Here is a 19,634-nt window from a genome sequence, read left to right as displayed (position 1 = left end):
ACGTTGTCTACCACAGCACTATGCCATACACTGAGTGGTTTAAACCACTGAAATTTATTTTCTCACAGTTCTGGGAACAGGAAAATCCAAAATCAAAGTACCAGTACAGCCAATGTCTGGTGAGGTCTCTCTTCTGAGGTTGTAAATGCCACCTTCCCTCTGTCTTCACATAGCTTGTCCTCAGTGCATGAGTATGAGAAACACTTCTGGTGTTTTTCTTCTGCTTATAGAACACCAGCCCTATTGAATTAGAGCCTGAACCTCATAGCTTCTTTTAGCCTTTATCACCCTCTCACGAGCCCTGTCTTCAAATATGGTCACAAATGTAGGGGTTGAGCTTGAACATTTGAATTTGGGGAGACACAGTTCAGTGCTTGAAAACCTTCTTAAAAGTAGTAAGCTAAAACTCTAATGTACATACAGACTGTCCCTAGTGTACAGAGGTTTGACTGTTTTCCAACTTTCCATTGGTGTGAAAGTGGTATGCATTCAGTAGAAACCATACTTGTAAGTTTGAATGTTGGTGTCACACTGAGTTAGCAATATGGAGCCTCTGATGATGCTGGGCAGAGGCTGGGCCTCTGGCAACCCTCTCAAAAGATTAAACAGCTGATGCTTGGCAGTGTGCTGTATAGCTATCACGTTCAGTAGGTTAGGTGTACTAAATTAATTTTCAATTTATAATAGTTTCAACTTAATTATGGGCTATTGGGATTCAATTCCACTGAAAATTGAGTAGCATCTGAATGAGATCATTCAAAAGAAGTCTAAAATAAAGTGCCTTCACTTCATTTAATGTTTGGAAATCTAAAAGACAGTAAAGTTCCCACCTTTGAATCTACATGTCTAAATATTTTAAAGGATCTAATACATTTTACTAGGAGCACAGTTTCAATAGAATATCACTCTGTCCAAGGGAAACTGCATTTCGTTTTAATAGTTGTCTGAGCATATGACTTACTTTTGATTTATTAAGTATGTCCCTTTAAAGATGATCCTAGCCTTTATACTGAGTCTCTGAATAATCTAGGTCTCATTTTCTACTTTTAGGAGTAGGGGCATAATATTAGAACTAGAAACTACTTCTGGAACTCCAGCCTTAGGCTTCTTAGTATTTCAGTTTTGTGCAATGAAACAGGGGAAAGAAAATAGCTCAGGGACATATCAAGAGATATGTCACATTTCTCTGGATTCGGGGGAGAAAATGATAGATTATTTTTGTAAAACACTGTGGGGTTATTAAGATTTTTAATTTGTACATTGTCTTCATTCAAAGTTTGTTCATTGAAGGACATGGGTTTGGCTAAGGAACCAGATGGAGGCTGATTTTTGAAAAAATAGTTATCTTCATATTTAAAAAGTTGGTTCCAAAACTTTTTCTTGTAAGTATGGTGTGCTGATTATGCTGCTGAGCTCCAAGTTCTGAACTAATGACAAAATAAATTTGGAAATAATTTTTCCTAATATAGACTTTTTTATATTCAACCCTTAGAGATAAATTCAGTGTGTGATTAAACTAATAGTTATTACACGTTATCTGTTGAGTTAAAAAATAAACTATTTCATTGCAAAAACCATCCATAGCAAATATTCTTCCTGCAAAAATTTAACATGATTACACAGTTTATCTGGTTTTCTTTGTACTGATCGGGGTTGAAAGGAATACTGACCTCTTTATAAAGTGACTGTCCACTGAACCACTCTAGGAAATTCTATTTCTTTATACTTGGTGACATTTCATAGCTTAGAGTACTGCATAAACTGCAATTTTTAATGTTATGGTAGTAGAAATTTTAGAGATGCAATGTGTCTTAAATTATGAATCATCACCTAATAGAAATAGAAAACTCAATTTTACTAACCAGTAATTTTTAAAATTTTAATGAAATAAAATGGAGTATTTCAATGGACCTTACATGTTAAAGGGAGGAGTATTAAAAAATGAATATTTTGTTTCACTTGAATGTGTTGTTTAATGAATCACTTGGTCCATGCGTGTAGAGCCTGAAGTTCAGTTTTTAAATTAGAGAAACACCATTTCAGTTCTATAAGGGTATTGATCATAAAGCTTTTCTGACCACAACAAGAAGGGTCACTTCCGTTTATGGTACCAACAAATATAAGGCATTGAGTATGGGTAATAAATAATATATATCCACGCTCATAAATTTTACAAAGTACCATAATACCTATAAGCATGCACATCTCTTGTTTTATGTCATGATCTGTTTGTACATGTTTAGTATAGAATAGGCATTAAGATCAAATTTTTCAGCTTCCAACTCTTCTAAAAAGATTTATTGACATGTAACAATTGTACATACTAATGAAGTACATGCATACAGTATACAGTGATCAAATCAGGGAAATTAGCATATCCATCACAAATTTTTATTGTTGCTTCGTTGTTGAGAACATTCAAAAATCCTCTATTTGGAACACACAATGCATGATCATTAGCTATACTTTCTCTGGATCAGAAGGAATATCAGAATTTATTTTTCCTAACTGACTAACATCATATTCCTTGACCAGTGTTTCCAAGATTTCTCCTCCCTTCTCTCCTAACCTCTGGCTACCACTACTTCGCTTTTAATATCTATAATATTCTTTTTTTATATTCCACATATGAATGAGATCATGTAGTATTTGTCTGTCTGTGTCTGGTTTATTTCTCTTAACATAATATCCTCCAGGCTCATCCATATTGTCAAAAATAACAGGATTTCCTCCTATCTACTGACTGAAAAGGATTTCATTGTGTACATACCATGTTGTCTTTATCCATTCATCTATTGATGGACACCAATGTTGATTTCATATCTTGGCTACTTCAAATAGTGGTGTCATAAACAGGAGTAAAGACATTTCATAAACGAACTGATTTCATTTCCTTTGTATATATGCCTTGGGATCGTATTGCTGAATCACATGATAGTTCAATTTTTAATTTTGCAAAGAATCTCTACACTGTTTTTCATAATGACTGTACTAGTTCAAATTCCCACCAACAATATATAACAGTTTTTCTTTCATGAAATCCTGGGCAGCATTGTTACTTTCAATCTTTTTGATAATAGCCATTGTACCTAAGGTACACGCCACACAACCTTGACTTCAAAATATACAACAAAGCTATAGTAACTCAAACACCATGACATTCACATAAAAACATAGACCAATGTAACACAATAGAATGCCAGAAGTAAATCCATGTATTTACAGCTAACTGATTTTCTACAAAACTGCTAAGAGTGCACAAAGAAAATAGTCCCACTCTTTGACAAATGGTGCTAGGATAAATGGATATCCACATGCAAAAGTATAAAATTTGACATTTATGTCTCACCATATACAAAATTCAACCCTCAAAATTGATTAAAGACTTAAATTTATGATCCAAAGCATGAAGCTTCTTGAAGAAAAATAGAGAAAATGATACATGACATTGTTGTTTTCGACTAGTATTTATTTTGACAGAACTTCAAGACTATAAGCAACAAAATCAAAAATAAAGGTAATTGCATCAAACTAAAGATCCGTATCACAAAAGAAATAAACAGATTAAAGAGACAATCCATGGAATGGGAGAAAATATTTGTAAATTATACGTTTGGCAAGGAGCTGATATCCAGATTGTATAAGGAATTTAAAAAAAAACCTCAACAGCCAATAATAATAATCCAATTAAAAATGGGAAAAAGACGAAATAGACATTTCCCAAAATATATACCAATGACAGACATCAGATATATGTGTAAAAAACATTCACTATTACTAGCCATCAGGGAAATGCAAGTCAAAATCACAATGAGAGATCACCTCTTCCCCATGAGAATGGCTGTAGTCACTTCTGCATAGAACCATGTTGAAGGATTCTCTTCATCACACTTACTCTGATGGGAACATACTTAAAATTATATTTTTATTTCCCATGATTCTGGATCCCATGTTTCTCTTGATTCACTCTCATACTGAATTAGATTTTGTTGTTTTCATGTTTGTTAGCCATGTTAGTGACTTTATCTTTGACTTCTAAGAAAGTAATAATCCCTTTCATAATTTTTACATGAATTGCAGTTGAAATGCAGTTATATCTGATTCAACTGAAATTTTTAGAAACATTTATTGACCCCTACTAAATTTCAATTTCATTATATCATTCTTATATCTAGTTTTCTGCAAATATTCTTCTGGAGATTACCATAATGGTCCAAATTTCCTGACTCTAACTTCAGCATTTCTTCCTTCTTGATCAGAAATAAACTCACACAAAATTATTTTTCCTCATTAATTCCTCAGTCTTATACTGTACTCTATTCATCAAAGCAAGACATATTTGAAGATGTTCTGCTTTTAGATGAATTAAACTGATGGAAGATGCCTCCACCAAATAAGGATTCTTTTTTTTCACATCTTTTTTTTATTGGTTCTTTTTAGTGATGAATGACAATAAGATTCATTTTGACATAATCATAAAAACATGGGATATAATTTGTTCTAATTCAGCCCCAGGACTTCCGCTTTCCCTCCCCTCTTCTATTCCCCTACTATACTGATTTCTGATCTATACTTAAAGTTTTTTTTTTAATTAGTGTCTTGTGGATGTCCATAATGGTGAGATTCACTGGGGTGTATTCATATATGTACATAGGAATGCTAGGTCAGATTCATCTCACCACCTTTCCTTATCTCATCCCTACTACCTTCCCTTCATTCCCTTTTGTCTCCTCCACTGATCTTTCCTCTATTATTTTTTTTATCCCCCCACCCTTATTTTTAATTAGCTTCTGAATATCAGAGAAAACATTCTACTGTTGACTTTTGGAAACTCAGTTATTTTACTTAGCATAATAGTCTCTAGTTCCATCCATTTACTGGCAAATGGCATAAAGTCATTCCTCATTATGGCTGAGTAATATTCCACTGTATATGTATACTAATACTATGTATTTCATACTAAGAATGCAGTCTATAGCATACTAAAGAAATCATACTATTTTGGATCTTTCTATTTTATTTTTTGTTCTTTTTGGCTATCTTCATAATTCAGCAATTTAAAGAATATACTAAATAATAGGGGATGCTAGTAAGCCACAATTATGAATTTTATATGTGAACATAAAATACTATAATTTTATATATAGTGTACAGGTGTAATACATATAATATACATACTTTTTCATAAAATGGTGACTCAATTATTAATGTGATTTTCCATGTTGGAACAATGTTGACTAAAATATGTTACTCCTTGTCACCTCTGTTAGACCTCTTCCCTCTGAATATGTTAACATTTTAATTGCTGAATTCAGTAATGACTCTTATCCTCTATGAATCTCTATAAAGTCCCTGAAATTATATTCATTCCTTGGATTAAATTTAGAAGTGATAATTATTTATTATCATAAGTTTGCACATACTTTATGCATGTGAGGCCATAATTATAATGTTTTTGGTAAAAAAATTATACTTGAGGCAGATACCAGGAAATTTACTTCCCTTAGTCTCCTACCATATAACCCTGCTGGCTGTATAATTTGCATTTTTCATATATATATATATATATTTTCAATATATATATTCTCATATATATGTGTAATATATATATATTATATCTCTTTGGATTATCAAATGTGGTAATAAATATGATGTGCTTAGAACAATGCCTGACATATAAATATTCACTAAATTACTATTACTATTACTATTACTATTATTTTGGTATGAGGGATTACCTTTAGGGGCACTTGACGACTGAGTCACATCCCTAGCCCTATTTTGTATTTTATTTAAAGACAGGTCTCATCAGTTGCTTAGTGCCTCACTTTTGCTGAGGGTAGCTTTGAACTTGCTATCACCTGCCACAGCCTCCCAAGTTGCTGGGATTACAGGTGTGCACCACCATGCCAGCTACCATTAGTATTTTTACTAGTAGCATTCCAACACTGCTGGAGTAAGTTTTCTTATAAGAATTATTAGTAACATGTTTAACTATTTAACCTTTTCTTGTTTGCCTTTTTCCTTCTGTAATAAATTGTTTTACAGGTTTATCTGGAGACAGTGATGTTTTGTTGTGTGTGTGTGTGTGTGTGTGTGTGTGTGTGTTTGTTGTTAAATTTTGAACTGTTTTGATTACTCTTGATATGGTAAATGACTTAGATATTTAAGAAAATTACTTTCCTGATGCCCAATTAGAAGGAATATATATGCAAGAACCTAGAGACATGAAGCAACAGCACATAATATGGACACAATTAGTAGTGGACTTGCTAAGGTATGAAGTCTAGGAGATGAGGCTAGAGATGGAACTAAGGAGCACATGATCTCAGCTTCCAGAAAACCGAGAACAGACTAATGAGAAGAGACAAGCAAAATGAAAGCTCACATTTGTTTTGCCTCCTCTTCGAGTACACTCACACATTCTGTCTTCTTCTCTCTTTTTTTTTTTGTTTCAATTAGTTACACTTGACAGTACAATGATCTTGACATATCATACATTTGAATCAGATGGGATATAATTTCTCATTTTTCTGAGTGTACAGGTTGCAGAATTACATTGGTCACGCAGTCACGTATATACCCACAGCAATAATAATGTCTGTTTTATTCTGCTGTCCTTCCATTGCTCCCTTCTCCTCCCCTCCCTTCCCATCACTTCTCTCTACCCAATCTAATGTGACACACTCTTTTTTTATTTCCTCACATCCTCATACATGTATTTTGTATAATGATGAGGGTCTCATTCCATCTTCCATGCAATTCCCCTTCTCCTTCCCTTTCCCTCCCACCTCTCTTCCCTACCTAGAGGTAATCTTCTTCTCATGCTCTTTCTCTCTATCCCATTTTGAGTCACCCCCTTATATCAGAGAAGATATTCGGCATTTATTTTGGGGGGATTGACTGACTTCACTTAGCATAATCTGCTCTAATGCTAATCATTTCCCTGCAAATGCCATGATCTTGTTATTTTTTAGTATTGGGTAATATTCCATTGTGTTTAAATGCCACATTTTTTTTTATCCATTCATCCATTGAATGGTATCTAGGTTGGCTCCACAGTCTAGCTATTATGAATTGTGCTGCTATAAACATTGATGTGGCTGTGTCCCTGTAATATGCTGCTTTTAGGTCTTTTGGGTACAGTCCGAGAAGAGGAATAGCTGGGTCAAATGGTGGTTCCACTCCCAGCTTTCCAAGAAATCTCCATACTGCTTTCCAAATTAGCTGCACCAATTTGCAGTCTCACCAGCAATGTATGAGTGTATCTTTTTCCCCTGCATCCTCGCCAGCACTTGTTGTTGTTTGACTTCATAATGGCTGCCATTCTTATTGGAGTGAGATGGTATCTTAGAGTAGTTTTAATTTGCATTTCTCTGATTGCTAGAGATGATGAGTATTTTTTTCGTGTATTTGTTGATTGATTGTATATCCTCTTCTGGGAAGTGTCTGTTCAGGTCCTTGGCTCATTTGTTGATTGAGTTATTTGTTTTTTTGATGTTTAACTTTTTGAGTTCTTTGTATACCCTAGAGATTAGAGTTCTATCTGATGTGTGAGGGGTAAAAATTTGTTCCCAGAATGTAGGCTCCCTATTCACCTCACATATTATTTCTCTTGCTGAGAAAAACTGTTTTAGTTTGAATTCGTCTACTATCTTCTATTCCAGGAAAAACTTAGGGATTGTTTGTTTGATTTGCATAGATACTAGGCTAAAAATTCAGTAGCCTTAACTTCAGGCAAATCACCAATCTTACATTATTCCATTTCCTAATTTAATATACAGGATATCTGTCCTATTATGCTTATTAAAATACCATAAGTGTCTAAAAGATGTTTGGAAGTTAAGAGTACTCAAAAGCAGCTAAGTCTCATGGTACATACCTGTAACCTTAGGTACTCAGGAGACTGAGGCAGGTGGATCACAGGATCAAGGCCAATTTGGGCAACTAATTTGAGACCCTCTGTCAAAAAAAAATTAAAAATGGTTTTGGCTGTAGCTCAGTGGAAGAGTGAGTGCCTAGCATATGTGAGCCTCTAGGTTACAATCCCCAAATGCCCACCCCCCACACACAAAAAAGTTTAAAAAAGCAAAGATGATGTCAACATAATTATTACTACTACAAATTTGTTTAAACACTTTTTAAAGAATTATTTAAATCACACTTTTTTGGAATAAAAATAGCACATTACTAAAGTAATTAGGAAAAAAGCATATTTGTTTTTGTAATGAGCAAGCCCCAGAATAAGAAGTAAAAATGTCAATTCGGTCCCTATGATTCAGGCAATGATAATAGCAAATATCATTTGTTGAAGGTTTAACTCAATCAAAGCACTGTTTGTAGGGCTTTTCATGTACTGCTTCCTTCAATCTTTATACTGTCAGATAAATATTACTATGCAATTTTATAGATGAGAAAAATGAACTCATTTCAACAAATCAGCTAAACAAATAAGCTTTAACAAAGTATGCTAAAATCATACACATAGTTTTGCAGTTTTGGTATCTAGCTTGGAAATTATAAGTGCAATTTTGCAGAATTTTTGTTTACTTTAAATGTTTTTTGCATAATAACAATATTCTGTAGGACCAGTATGTGATGAGTTGTGTTTCTTTTGCTCCTTTATATCTAATGATGGACATACTTTATGTTCAAGTTTGACATACTTTAAAGCAGAAATCAGAGTACTTTAGAGCTGTATACCCCCACTTTCACCCCTACCCTGGACACATGTTTGAATAATATTAGATTTACCAATTTCTAGGACTAATATAGTACTTAGTAAACATGAATAATTCACTGAAGATTATTCTTCCAAAATACAGTTTGATGAAAAAATCCTCTGTGATATAGGAATAATGTTGGAACTAATAAGTTAATATTTGATTTTTCCATCCCTTCTATGGTAATGGTAAATCCCAATACAGTGTCTTTTTCTTACATATTATATTGTCACTTTTTTGAGACTCTTTAATAGAAATCATTTAAATGTTTAACATGTATAGTGTATATTTGAAATGTTTTCTATACAATTATATACAATTACTATATAATTATAATTACTATATAATCATACAAAGTATATGCAATAAAATAGTAATACTAATATTTTTTGGTTCTGGAACATCTCATTTATGTTTTTCTATGTGTGCATGTATATACATATAAACATTAAAATGCCCAGTTTCCAAAAAAGTACTTGAGATAATATTCTTTGCCACATTTAAATATTTGTATATGTGCGTGTGTGTATCTGTATGTGTGTGTGCATACACTAAATGCACATATAATCTGTATTATTTTGACCCATAAATTCAAAATTTATTTCTTTATCCATATATTTTCATCAGTCATTGTAAACTGAACTCCTCTTAAACCTTATAAATAAGCTCCTTGTAACAAAACAAGTCTAAAGATAAAAACATAGCCATTATAAAATCAAGTAAGAGAATAAGAAAAAAGGCACTTAATCATTTAAAGAAACATTGTGGAATGCTTTGTTTGACTTGTTTTGCTTTACCCTGAAGGTCAAAATCATTTGCTATAGTAGAGAACATTTTAAAAGCAAGAAATATTGTATGAATCCACTGAAGAGGAAAAATGGTCTCATCATCAAGGCTGTAGTTATTAAGTGGTTATTGAATGCCCTGGTGTACAAGGCAAAGTGAATACTTAGAATGCACTCTCTTCACTCTCTCAGCTCACATATTAAGTTTGCCAAGAATATCTTGAAAATACAGATTAGTGTATATATGTATAATTTAAGCTATTGTGGTTCAATATGTAAAAACCTACATATTTTCAAAGTAGCTAATACATTTAATAAATTGAAAATAGACTAATGGGTTAATAAATGCCAAAATGGATTTTTAAAATATTTTATCAATTATCAGAAACTGTAAAACCAAGTTTTTTGTTACATGAATGATGAATTATAAAATTCAAATGCCTCAAAATTACAAGAAAAAAAGGGAATAAATAATTAACTTTACTGATTTTCAAATCAATAAATGTACTTGTCTGAAAATGTTTTAGTTCTATTATTATCCAGTTTCTCTACTATTTTATTTGAATTCCTGCGTCAGGTGATGATGTAGAAATAGACTGTTCCCCCACATGTAGAAAGTGTTTCCTTCCTTTTCTGAGTAATAGTGTTTTTATTTCTCAAACAAATAACAGAGCCATCTTATCTTTTATTTCTACAATGAGAAAAATGAGACAATATAAATTAACTTATGAGGGTTTTAATGCAATGTTTTTCAAAATACCAATGACATTCTTCACAGAACTAGCAAAAAAAAAAAGTCCTAAAATAAATTTAGAAGAATAAAAGTCCCAGAATAGCCAAAGAAATCTTGAGAAAGAAGAGTGATGCTGGAGGCATCACAATACCTGTTCTCAAATTATACCACAAAAGAACCATAGTAATAATACAGCATGGTATTGGCATCAAAACAAACATGAAGACCAAGGAACAAAATAGAAGACAGAGGCAAGCCTACATACTTTCAGTTATCTGATACTTGACAAATAAGCCAAAAATATATATGATGGAGAAAAGAAAGCTTTTTTAAACAAGTGATTCTGCAAAAACTGGATATCCACATCAGAAGAATGAAACTGTATTTCTATCTCTCACCTTGCAGAAAAGTCAAAGTGGATCACAGACCTAAGAATCAGACTAGAAACTCTGCAACTGCTAGAAGAAAACAAAAGGTCAACATGCCAACATATTTGCACTGGCACTGACTTCCTTAACAAGACCCCTAAAGCTCAATAAATAAAACCAAGAATCAATAAGTACAATGTAATCAAATTAGAAATCTTCATAGCAAAAGAAACAACATAGAACACGAAGAGAGAACCTATAGAATGAGGGAAAATCTTTGCCAAATATATCAAAAATATATAAAGAACTCAGAAAGCTTAATACCACAACAAACAAATAAACTAATCAAATAATGAGCAAAAGAACTAAATATACATTTTTTTCAAAAGTAGAAACACAAATAGCCAACAAATATCTGAAAAAAAAATTTTCAGCATCCATAGCAATAAGAGAAACACAAAGCTACATTGAGATTTCATTCTCACTCCAGTTGAAATGGCAATCATCAAGAATACAAATAATTAAAAATGTTGGCAAGGATGTTGGGGGGGAAAAGGTATATGCAGACATTGTTGTTAGAACTGCAAATTCATACAACCACTTTGAAAAACTGTGTGGAGATTCCTCAAAAATCTAGGAATTGAACCACCATATGACCCAGCCTTACTACTCCTTAGTGTTTATAAAAAAGAACTAAACCATTATACTATAGCAATACAGCCCCATGAATGTTTATAGCAGCACAACTCACAACAGCCAATTGGAACCAGTTCAGATCCCCATCAGCGGATGAATGGATTAAGAAAAAATGGTTTACATCCACAATTAAGTTTTTATTCAGCTATAAAGAAGATCATGTACCACTATAATACACTAATAAAAAAGCAATGTTTTTACTTAAGACATTGAGAATTTGAATAATATGAAAAACAAAAGTATATATAACTACATTATTTTTAAAATTATATTTATAGAGTATTCTTATTTCCAAGTTTCCACGAGAAATTCATATAAATTAACCATATACTGGATCTCAAAGTAAAGCTACCGCTATTTTCACATAAGATAGTTTTATTTTTGAAACAGCTGTATATGTATATCTGATCAAAATGTAACTACACCTGATATTAATAATAAATTGATAAAATTCTAAAAACTTGACTATTAATAAAATTTCTCCTAAATAAATAGTGGGTTATGGAGCAAATAAAATACATTTATAGCTGTCTCAATAACAAGAATATTTTGTTAAAATTTCTGGAATAGGACCAAACAGTTAGTAAATGTCTTCATATTACCAAGAATGATCAAAAATGGATGAAGGAGCATAACAAACATCTTAATTTCAGAAATTAGAAAAAGAAAAAAGTGAAGGAATATAACAAATATCCACATGAATTATTAATGTAGCAGATAATACTAGTATAGCAGGTAGTTCATAGGGGAAAAAAACAATACAGACATAAACTAGTGTGGCAGGCAGGATTCTGAGGTGACTTTGGCAATCTTTACTTCCAGCAAAGTGGATTTACTATTGAAATTAATTCTGCATCTGAATGTCTTTCCATACACAAATTTAAGCACAAGAAACAATATGCTTTCTAGTTCTTAATGAATATTGGTCAATATTGTTAGGCTTCTCAAATCCCCTTCACTGATTATGCATGAAGAATTGGTATCTTGCCTAAGATTCCATTTCTATTATGAAGAAAAATGGGTGCAATGGATGGTGGTGACATATTCCTTATATGATTTTTCATAAAATATAGAATGAATGTTTTCATGATGCTGATATTGCTAACAAAGGCCAATTCTGAGCTCAGGATGTAACTCAGTGGCAGAACTCACATTCAGGATACGTGAGGCTGAGGGTTCAATATCCAGCAACACACAGACACAGACACACACCGACACACCCACACACACACACTCACACACACACACTCACAATGCTATTTTCTATCATTGTTGAAGTGGTAATGCTTGAACCTCAGCCTAGAGCTATCACTTTATCACCAAATTATGAATCTATTCAACATTGAGGATGAGAAAAGAGAAATTCTTCAGAACACCACATTATGAGATGAATGGTTTGATTGAGATTTTCACTCAAGCCCATCATTTGATGATTCTCTTCACTTGTCAGAGAAATAACCAATGAGTTATTCCTGGGTGTGTCTTTAATTCAGTATGAATGCTAAAACGGAATGTAAAAACATTCAGAACCAAAGGCATGGGAAAAGTAGGAGAGAAATTAATTACAGTAGATGGAGTAGAGAGAGAAGATGGGAGGGGAGGGGAGGAGGATAGTAGAGGATAGGAAAGGTAGCAGAATACAACAGTTACTAATATGGCATTATGTAAAAATGTGGATGTGTAACCGATGTGATTCTGCAATCTGTATTTGGGGTAAAAATGGGAGTTCATAACCCACTTGAATCTAATGTATGAAATATGATATGTCAAGAGCTTTGTAATGTTTTGAACAACCAATAAATAAATAAATAAATAAATAAAATAAAACGGAATGTAAAAACATTCAGAACCAAAGGCATGGGAAAAGTAAATTGAAATCTATTTGCTACTGTATCCTATGTTGAACAAAGTTCAAGCTCTTGAATGTGGTACCCAGGGTAACTATGCGTTTGTTGGAATGTTGTTGAAATTACCCCTTTTTGATAAATCTTATAATTTCAGAGATCATCTGCAACTCAAATACTAAGAATTGTGTCAGCACTATCATATTATTACATATCCTAATGACCTGAAATGTTGATTTGTCTATTTTACCACAAATTTTAAAAGAAGGGAAGCAATCAGTTGGATATAGACCCAGACATACAAATTGTTTTTGAGCAAATATAAATAGTTTGTTGAACTTTTCAACAAAATCAATTTTCTTCCATGCAAAATTTTTAATAATTTTATTAAATTATTAAAAATAATTAATAATTATTTTTAATAATTTAAAAACATTAAAATTATTTAAGTAATAAAAATTAAACTAGAGTTTAATTTTTATTACTTAAATAATGTCATAAGTTGAGTGGTATCTGTTTATGAATGTCTATTAGATGATCTGCATAAATCTAAAGTTGGGGACACTGTGTTCCCAAAACTATCTTGGATATTGGAGTCATCAATGAATACTTAGCATCTAACACATTGCTAATGTTCAATAAATACTACTTGAATAAATGGCTGAATTGATTAATTATTCTTACTACCTAAATGGCATATTGCCAGTCTTCAGAACCATCATTTATGATTAGGTCTTGTCTTAGTGGGAAAATCTATATTCTGTATTATTTTTGCCATGTTTATCTTCTGAAAACCCTAAAAAGAGAAATGAGTCTGGCATAATGGCTTATGCCTGTAGTCCCAGCTACACAGGAGGCTGAGATAGAAGGATCACTTAAACTCAAGACTTTGAGGCCAGCCTGGAAAACATAGTGAGACCCCCAACATAAACAAATAAGCAAAACTCCCCAAAACTATGTGTTCCATGACTGTTGTTCAAAATATTAGTAATGCTGTTTCTTAACTGAACTTTCTCCTTTCAGCTGCACATGGCATATCATTTACTGAGGGGTAAACTGGATTTTTCCACCCACTACTTGTTGATCTCTTTTGTGCAATATTTCAAGCTTTAAAATATTTACCAGGATTTCAAACTGTTTATTTAATATGCCTAAGGTTATTTGTTTATTGATATATTTAACCTATTGTATGACTACTTCTATCAAAACAGGACATGACATATATAAATATTAACATAGTTATATTAATTCTATATACCCTAACAGTGAATATTAGTATCATGAGTTAAAGCTAAAGGTAGTATTTGCTCACAATTAAGACATTGCTAAAGAAATATATATAGTCAAACATTAAAATGCAGAGTGACATTATTTCCTCCTAAGGTGGAAATTCTCTTCCCCTCTCTGCTCCCTTTCCCTTTCTCTTCCCTAGTCCTCCTTTTTCTCTTTGATTCCTAGGACAGAAGTTTCCTCAGTGTGCATTGCTGAAGGCCATTGATTACCCCTTTGAACAGCCATTTGGCTGTATCCTTAACATTCTCAATTCTGACAAAGGAGTTAACACAGAAAAAAAAATTATTTCCTCTTCTTACTCAATCTCTCTTTTGCTTTAAATTTACAATCTCTTTACCATAAGAACAATACCAAATACACTCATAGTGATAATCCCTTCTTGGTAGGCCACTCATTAAAGGGATCTGTTTTTTATGCCACCCTATGTACAGAAACTTAATGAAAGCAGCAGCTCGTCAGAAGGCAGCACGGTGGACATTGGTGCACCTGCAGAGGAGCAGCCCGTGGTGGAACCTGAAGAAACCCTTGAACCTGAGGCCTGTTTCACTGAAGGTAAAGACACAGATCCTTGTGTTCATTTTTCTCCAGTAAAGAAGCCTTTTGCTCTTGGCCACCCCAAATGGATCACTTAGAATAGACTAGACCTTAGTAATAGATCAATTTCAGTTAGCCTTAATGTGTTGACAGATAAAAAGGATCGAAGTCTACTGTTATGCTTTAGTTATCTCCATTATGTGAAAAGATCATGAACACAGAGAAAAACATTTTAACTTAATGAAAGCTACTGATTAGTAATTTTTAAAGAAAATGGTAACTTTGCAATGAATTGGCATATTAAGTATTCATCAAAATTCTCATACATAGAAGTTTCCTTAACAGTAGACTTTTGACTACAAAAACTAAATGAATTATAAATTCTGGACAGTATTTTTAAATGAAAACATCATTTTTCAATGCATGTTTGAAGAAACAGGGAAATAAGGGATGCCCTGGGCACTTGATACCTAAACAGCGTTGAGCTGGTACTATATATATATATATGGCTGGGCATGGTGGTACATACTGATAATCCCAGCAATTTAGGAAGCTGAGGGGGAGGTTAGCAAGTTCAAGGACAGCCTCAGAAAATAGAAAGGGAATTTACAATGGATTTTAATGATGATAAACATCATCATTAAACTATAAGGGAAAACTTCCCTTTTACAAAGAATATAAATTTTACCCTACCTCAAAAGAAAAAATAAAAAGTCTTGGGAATGTAGCTCAGTGGTTTAAAAAAAAATTCTACAGCTAGATTTTTTTTTATTGTCTGATTCCCTTAAGAATTGAGTCAGTAAAATGTGAGTACTTGTATATATTTTTATTTGGCACTCTTTACCTAATTGACCTAAAATATCTGCAGTGTTCCTTTATTTCCTATATAATTTACACACGTAACCCAAAATCCTTCTCAAAACTACAAGTATCTTACCATTATCCTACTTAGAGGAGTTTCTTATACTCTTGAACGGCTGTGATAAACATAAATTTAATTCACTTGATAACTACAACATATTATGTTACAAAAACTGTTCTCTTTCTCTTTTAAACTGTTAGATGTGTCTTTACTGTCTTCTTTTCCTTTATTCCCTTGTTCCTTAGGTCCCTACTCTTATCTTTTCCTTCCTCTCTTCCTCTATTCTTTTACTTTCCTTTTATTTATCTTTTTTTTTTTCAAAACTACTTGCCTTTTAAAAAATCTTCCATGGGGCTTAGACAGATACTCAGAGATATTTGTAGATTTAATTTGGGTTTTTTTTTTGTGTGTGTGTGTGTGTAAGTGAAAGCAATATGAGAAAGACCATGGCAAATGAAACTAGGACCTTGCAAATAAAATTTTAGTGAAAAATCACATAAGCCTTTCTAGAAACTCCACAAGAAAACCTGTACATCAACAGATCTAGCATTATTGGAAAAGATCAATATTATTCTATATTCTCTTTAAAAGGGAAGTTTTCTCTTCATTATTATTAAAATCCATTGTGAATTTCTTTTCTAGAATGAATTCAGTGGAATTCTGTAATGAATAGAATAAAGCAAGCTACTTTACACTTATTTGTAATTTACAACTTTTTTTTTTTCCTGGACAGTAACACTAGGAGGCAGAAGTAGTATTAGCTAGGGAATCATTCAATGAGCCTGAGTAATTCTCACAACTTCACACGGCTAATGAAGGTGCCCTTACTAATCCAGGCTTAGAGAATTATCACAGCAAGACAGAAATGGCAATAGTGGTGGAAACATGAAACAGGCACAAGTCAAGGGATATTACAAATGGGCTGTTATTTTACTTCTATTTGAACATTATACTTGCAGGCTGTGTGCAGAGGTTCAAATGTTGTCAAATCAGCGTGGAAGAAGGAAGAGGCAAACAGTGGTGGAACCTAAGAAGAACATGTTTCCGAATAGTAGAACACAACTGGTTTGAGACCTTCATTGTTTTCATGATTCTCCTTAGTAGTGGTGCTCTGGTGAGTCAGTGTTAGGCAAAAGTATTACAGCACTGAATTTTTAGTATCTTTTAACACTGAAACCTTGTTGGTAGTTTCTGTTCCATTGTCTTAGTATCCAATGCATTTTTAGTAACCCTATCTTTTATCTCTTAGACAACAGACTTAACAAAAAACTAAAAAGCCATTCCTTTTAATATGTATTAATACATTTATAATAATCTACATATAAGTTTTTGCTTTGAGTAAGTAGTCCCCCCATTTGTCCCTTCTGCTTATTCACTCTAACTAAAATATACTAAATATTTAATTACTCTTTTTAAAAAAATAATAAGAATGGGGCCAATAGTATAGTTCATGGAAGTTTGTGATTGGGGATGTATATCCTCTGAGTTCTAATGAATTTTATTTCTGAGTATTATTAATACTATTACTGCCTTATAGACAATTGATCAATGTTTAGGGAACACTTCTCTGTGTTCCTCATTCATGTACTACTAGAAAACAATAAATGTAGGTAACAATGAATATTGGACAGAATACTAAGTGATTCATTTAAGCCTTAATTTCTCTCTAGAAAACTACCACATATCATATTGATAGCATTTTAGAAAAACACTGACATAAAGATGATAGATCCATAGATAGATAGATAGATAAGAAGGATAGGCAAAGAGCTTGGCTGCTTGAAACAAATGCAAGTTTCTTTAACTTAAGTTTATAAATCTAACATGAGGCTGCAGATTTCTTTCATGACATAAATTTCTTCCACATGCCACTTTAGATATAGTCTTTAGTCATTGAAAGTAATGTCTACTTAGAAGTAAAATGTCAAGAGGGGTCCATATTAGAAGTATACATATTAGCATCCAAAAAAAAAAAGGAATGTCCTCTTACTATTATTGTCAGACGATATCTCTTCTGAGAAATATAAACTGTTAACAAAATGAAAAAACAAAACATCAGATGAACTTGGTAAATTTGGTAAAATTGTGCACTCTGATGATCAATCACAATTTCTGGTTTTATAAAAACATATGCCTTAATATTTTATCTCTATAATTTTCCTTTTTACGGCAAAAAAAAGCTAAGAGAAGGAAGCAAAACAATGTAATAACATGAATATATAACTTCAAGTTGTGGTGGGCCCCTTAGAATATGGCATTAAGAACTATTTCTTGAACAAGTCAAATTAACTCATTGAATTACATCTTTACTCCTTTCTCCTTTATTCTGCATATAATAGCAATGTCAAGTATAATTTTCCCCTGAAAAAATAATTTTCAAAACTTTGTACATTGGGCTGCGGTTGTGGCTCAGTGTCAGAGCACTTGCCTATCATGTGTGAGGCACTGGGTTCAATCCTCAGCACCACATATAAATAAATAAATAAATAAAGGTACATCAACAACTAAAAAATGTTTAATAAAAACTTTGTAAGTAACAAAACATCAATAACTACTATTCTTTGTTCTCTTGTTCCAATGAAGTGTCATAATGCACATAAAAGTTTTAAAAGTTTATGGCATTTAATAGTTTTTGAAAACTAAAACATACAGCATTCTCTTATAGGCATTTGAAGATATATATATCGATCAGCGAAAGACAATTAAGACGATGTTGGAATATGCAGATAAGGTTTTCACTTACATCTTCATTTTGGAAATGCTTCTAAAATGGGTGGCATATGGCTATCAAACATATTTCACTAATGCCTGGTGTTGGCTGGACTTCTTAATTGTTGATGTAGGTATCCTCCATTCCTTTGTCTTCTGCTCAATATAGTTTGTCATATTTATTCTGTAATTCTATAATAGTGAACCTCTGCCCATGGTATTGTAATAATGTGATATGCTACTAAGCTCATCCACTGGATGATGGTACAGTATTCGGAAGAAATGGGCTAATTTTGTAATCTTAAAATAGTAAAGCCAAGACCTTGCCCAGAGTTGCAGAATGACAGCCCTTAGGCAGGGGTGCAGAGGGTGGAGGGATGCTAGAGCAAAGATGGGCAGCACAGGTCCTGTCACTGACCTAACTGCATTTTTTATTCTAATTTTTTATATATGACAGCAGAATGCATTACGTTCATTTATACATATAGAGCACAATTTTTCATATCTCTGGTTGTATACAAAGTATATTCGCACCATTTGTGTCCTCATACATGTACTTAGGATAAATGATGTCCATCTCATTCCACCATCTTTTCTACCCCCATGCCCCCTCCCTCCCCTCCCACCCCTTTACCCTTTCTAGAGTTTGTCTAATTCTCCCATGTTCTCTCTCCCAACCCCACTATAAACCAGCCTCCTTATATCAGAGAAAATATTTGGCATTTGGTTTTTTTGGGATTGGCTAACTTGTTCTTGCATAGGCAGAAGAATTAATATTGTCAAAATGACCATATTACAAAAAGCACTATACAGATTTAATGCAATTTCAACCAAATCCCAATGACATTCCTCATAGAAATAGAAAAAGCAGTCATGAAATTCATCTGGAAAAATAGCAGACCCAGAATAGCTAAAGTAATCCTTAGCCAGAAGAGTGAAGCAGGTGGCATCACTATACCAGACCTTAAAGTATACTACAGAGCAATAGTAACAAAAACATGGTATTGGCACCGAAATAGACTGGTAAACCAATGGTACAGAATAGAGGACACAGAGACTAACCCACATAATTATAGTTATCTTATGT

The 19,634-nt window shown here is 32.8% G+C and overlaps 1 protein-coding gene across 4 annotated transcripts in view; it reads left to right on the top strand.

Annotated features, from left to right (window-relative positions):
- Positions 1–19,634, top strand: part of Scn1a (sodium voltage-gated channel alpha subunit 1) — a 150,437-nt gene that overhangs the window by 106,479 nt on the left and 24,324 nt on the right. For all 4 annotated transcript variants that reach the window (XM_078017523.1, XM_078017522.1, XM_078017524.1 and 1 more), the window contains exons 18-20: positions 14,874–14,994; positions 16,798–16,952; positions 18,504–18,677. In XM_078017523.1, the coding sequence (XP_077873649.1) occupies positions 14,874–14,994; positions 16,798–16,952; positions 18,504–18,677 (450 nt within the window). The remainder of the gene's footprint in view (positions 1–14,873; positions 14,995–16,797; positions 16,953–18,503; positions 18,678–19,634) is intronic.

Source organism: Ictidomys tridecemlineatus, chromosome 7 (assembly GCF_052094955.1).
Source record: "Ictidomys tridecemlineatus isolate mIctTri1 chromosome 7, mIctTri1.hap1, whole genome shotgun sequence".
Lineage (NCBI taxonomy): Eukaryota > Metazoa > Chordata > Mammalia > Rodentia > Sciuridae > Ictidomys > Ictidomys tridecemlineatus.
Note: the sequence above shows the minus strand (reverse complement) of the source record. Positions and strands in the feature narration are given on the sequence as shown.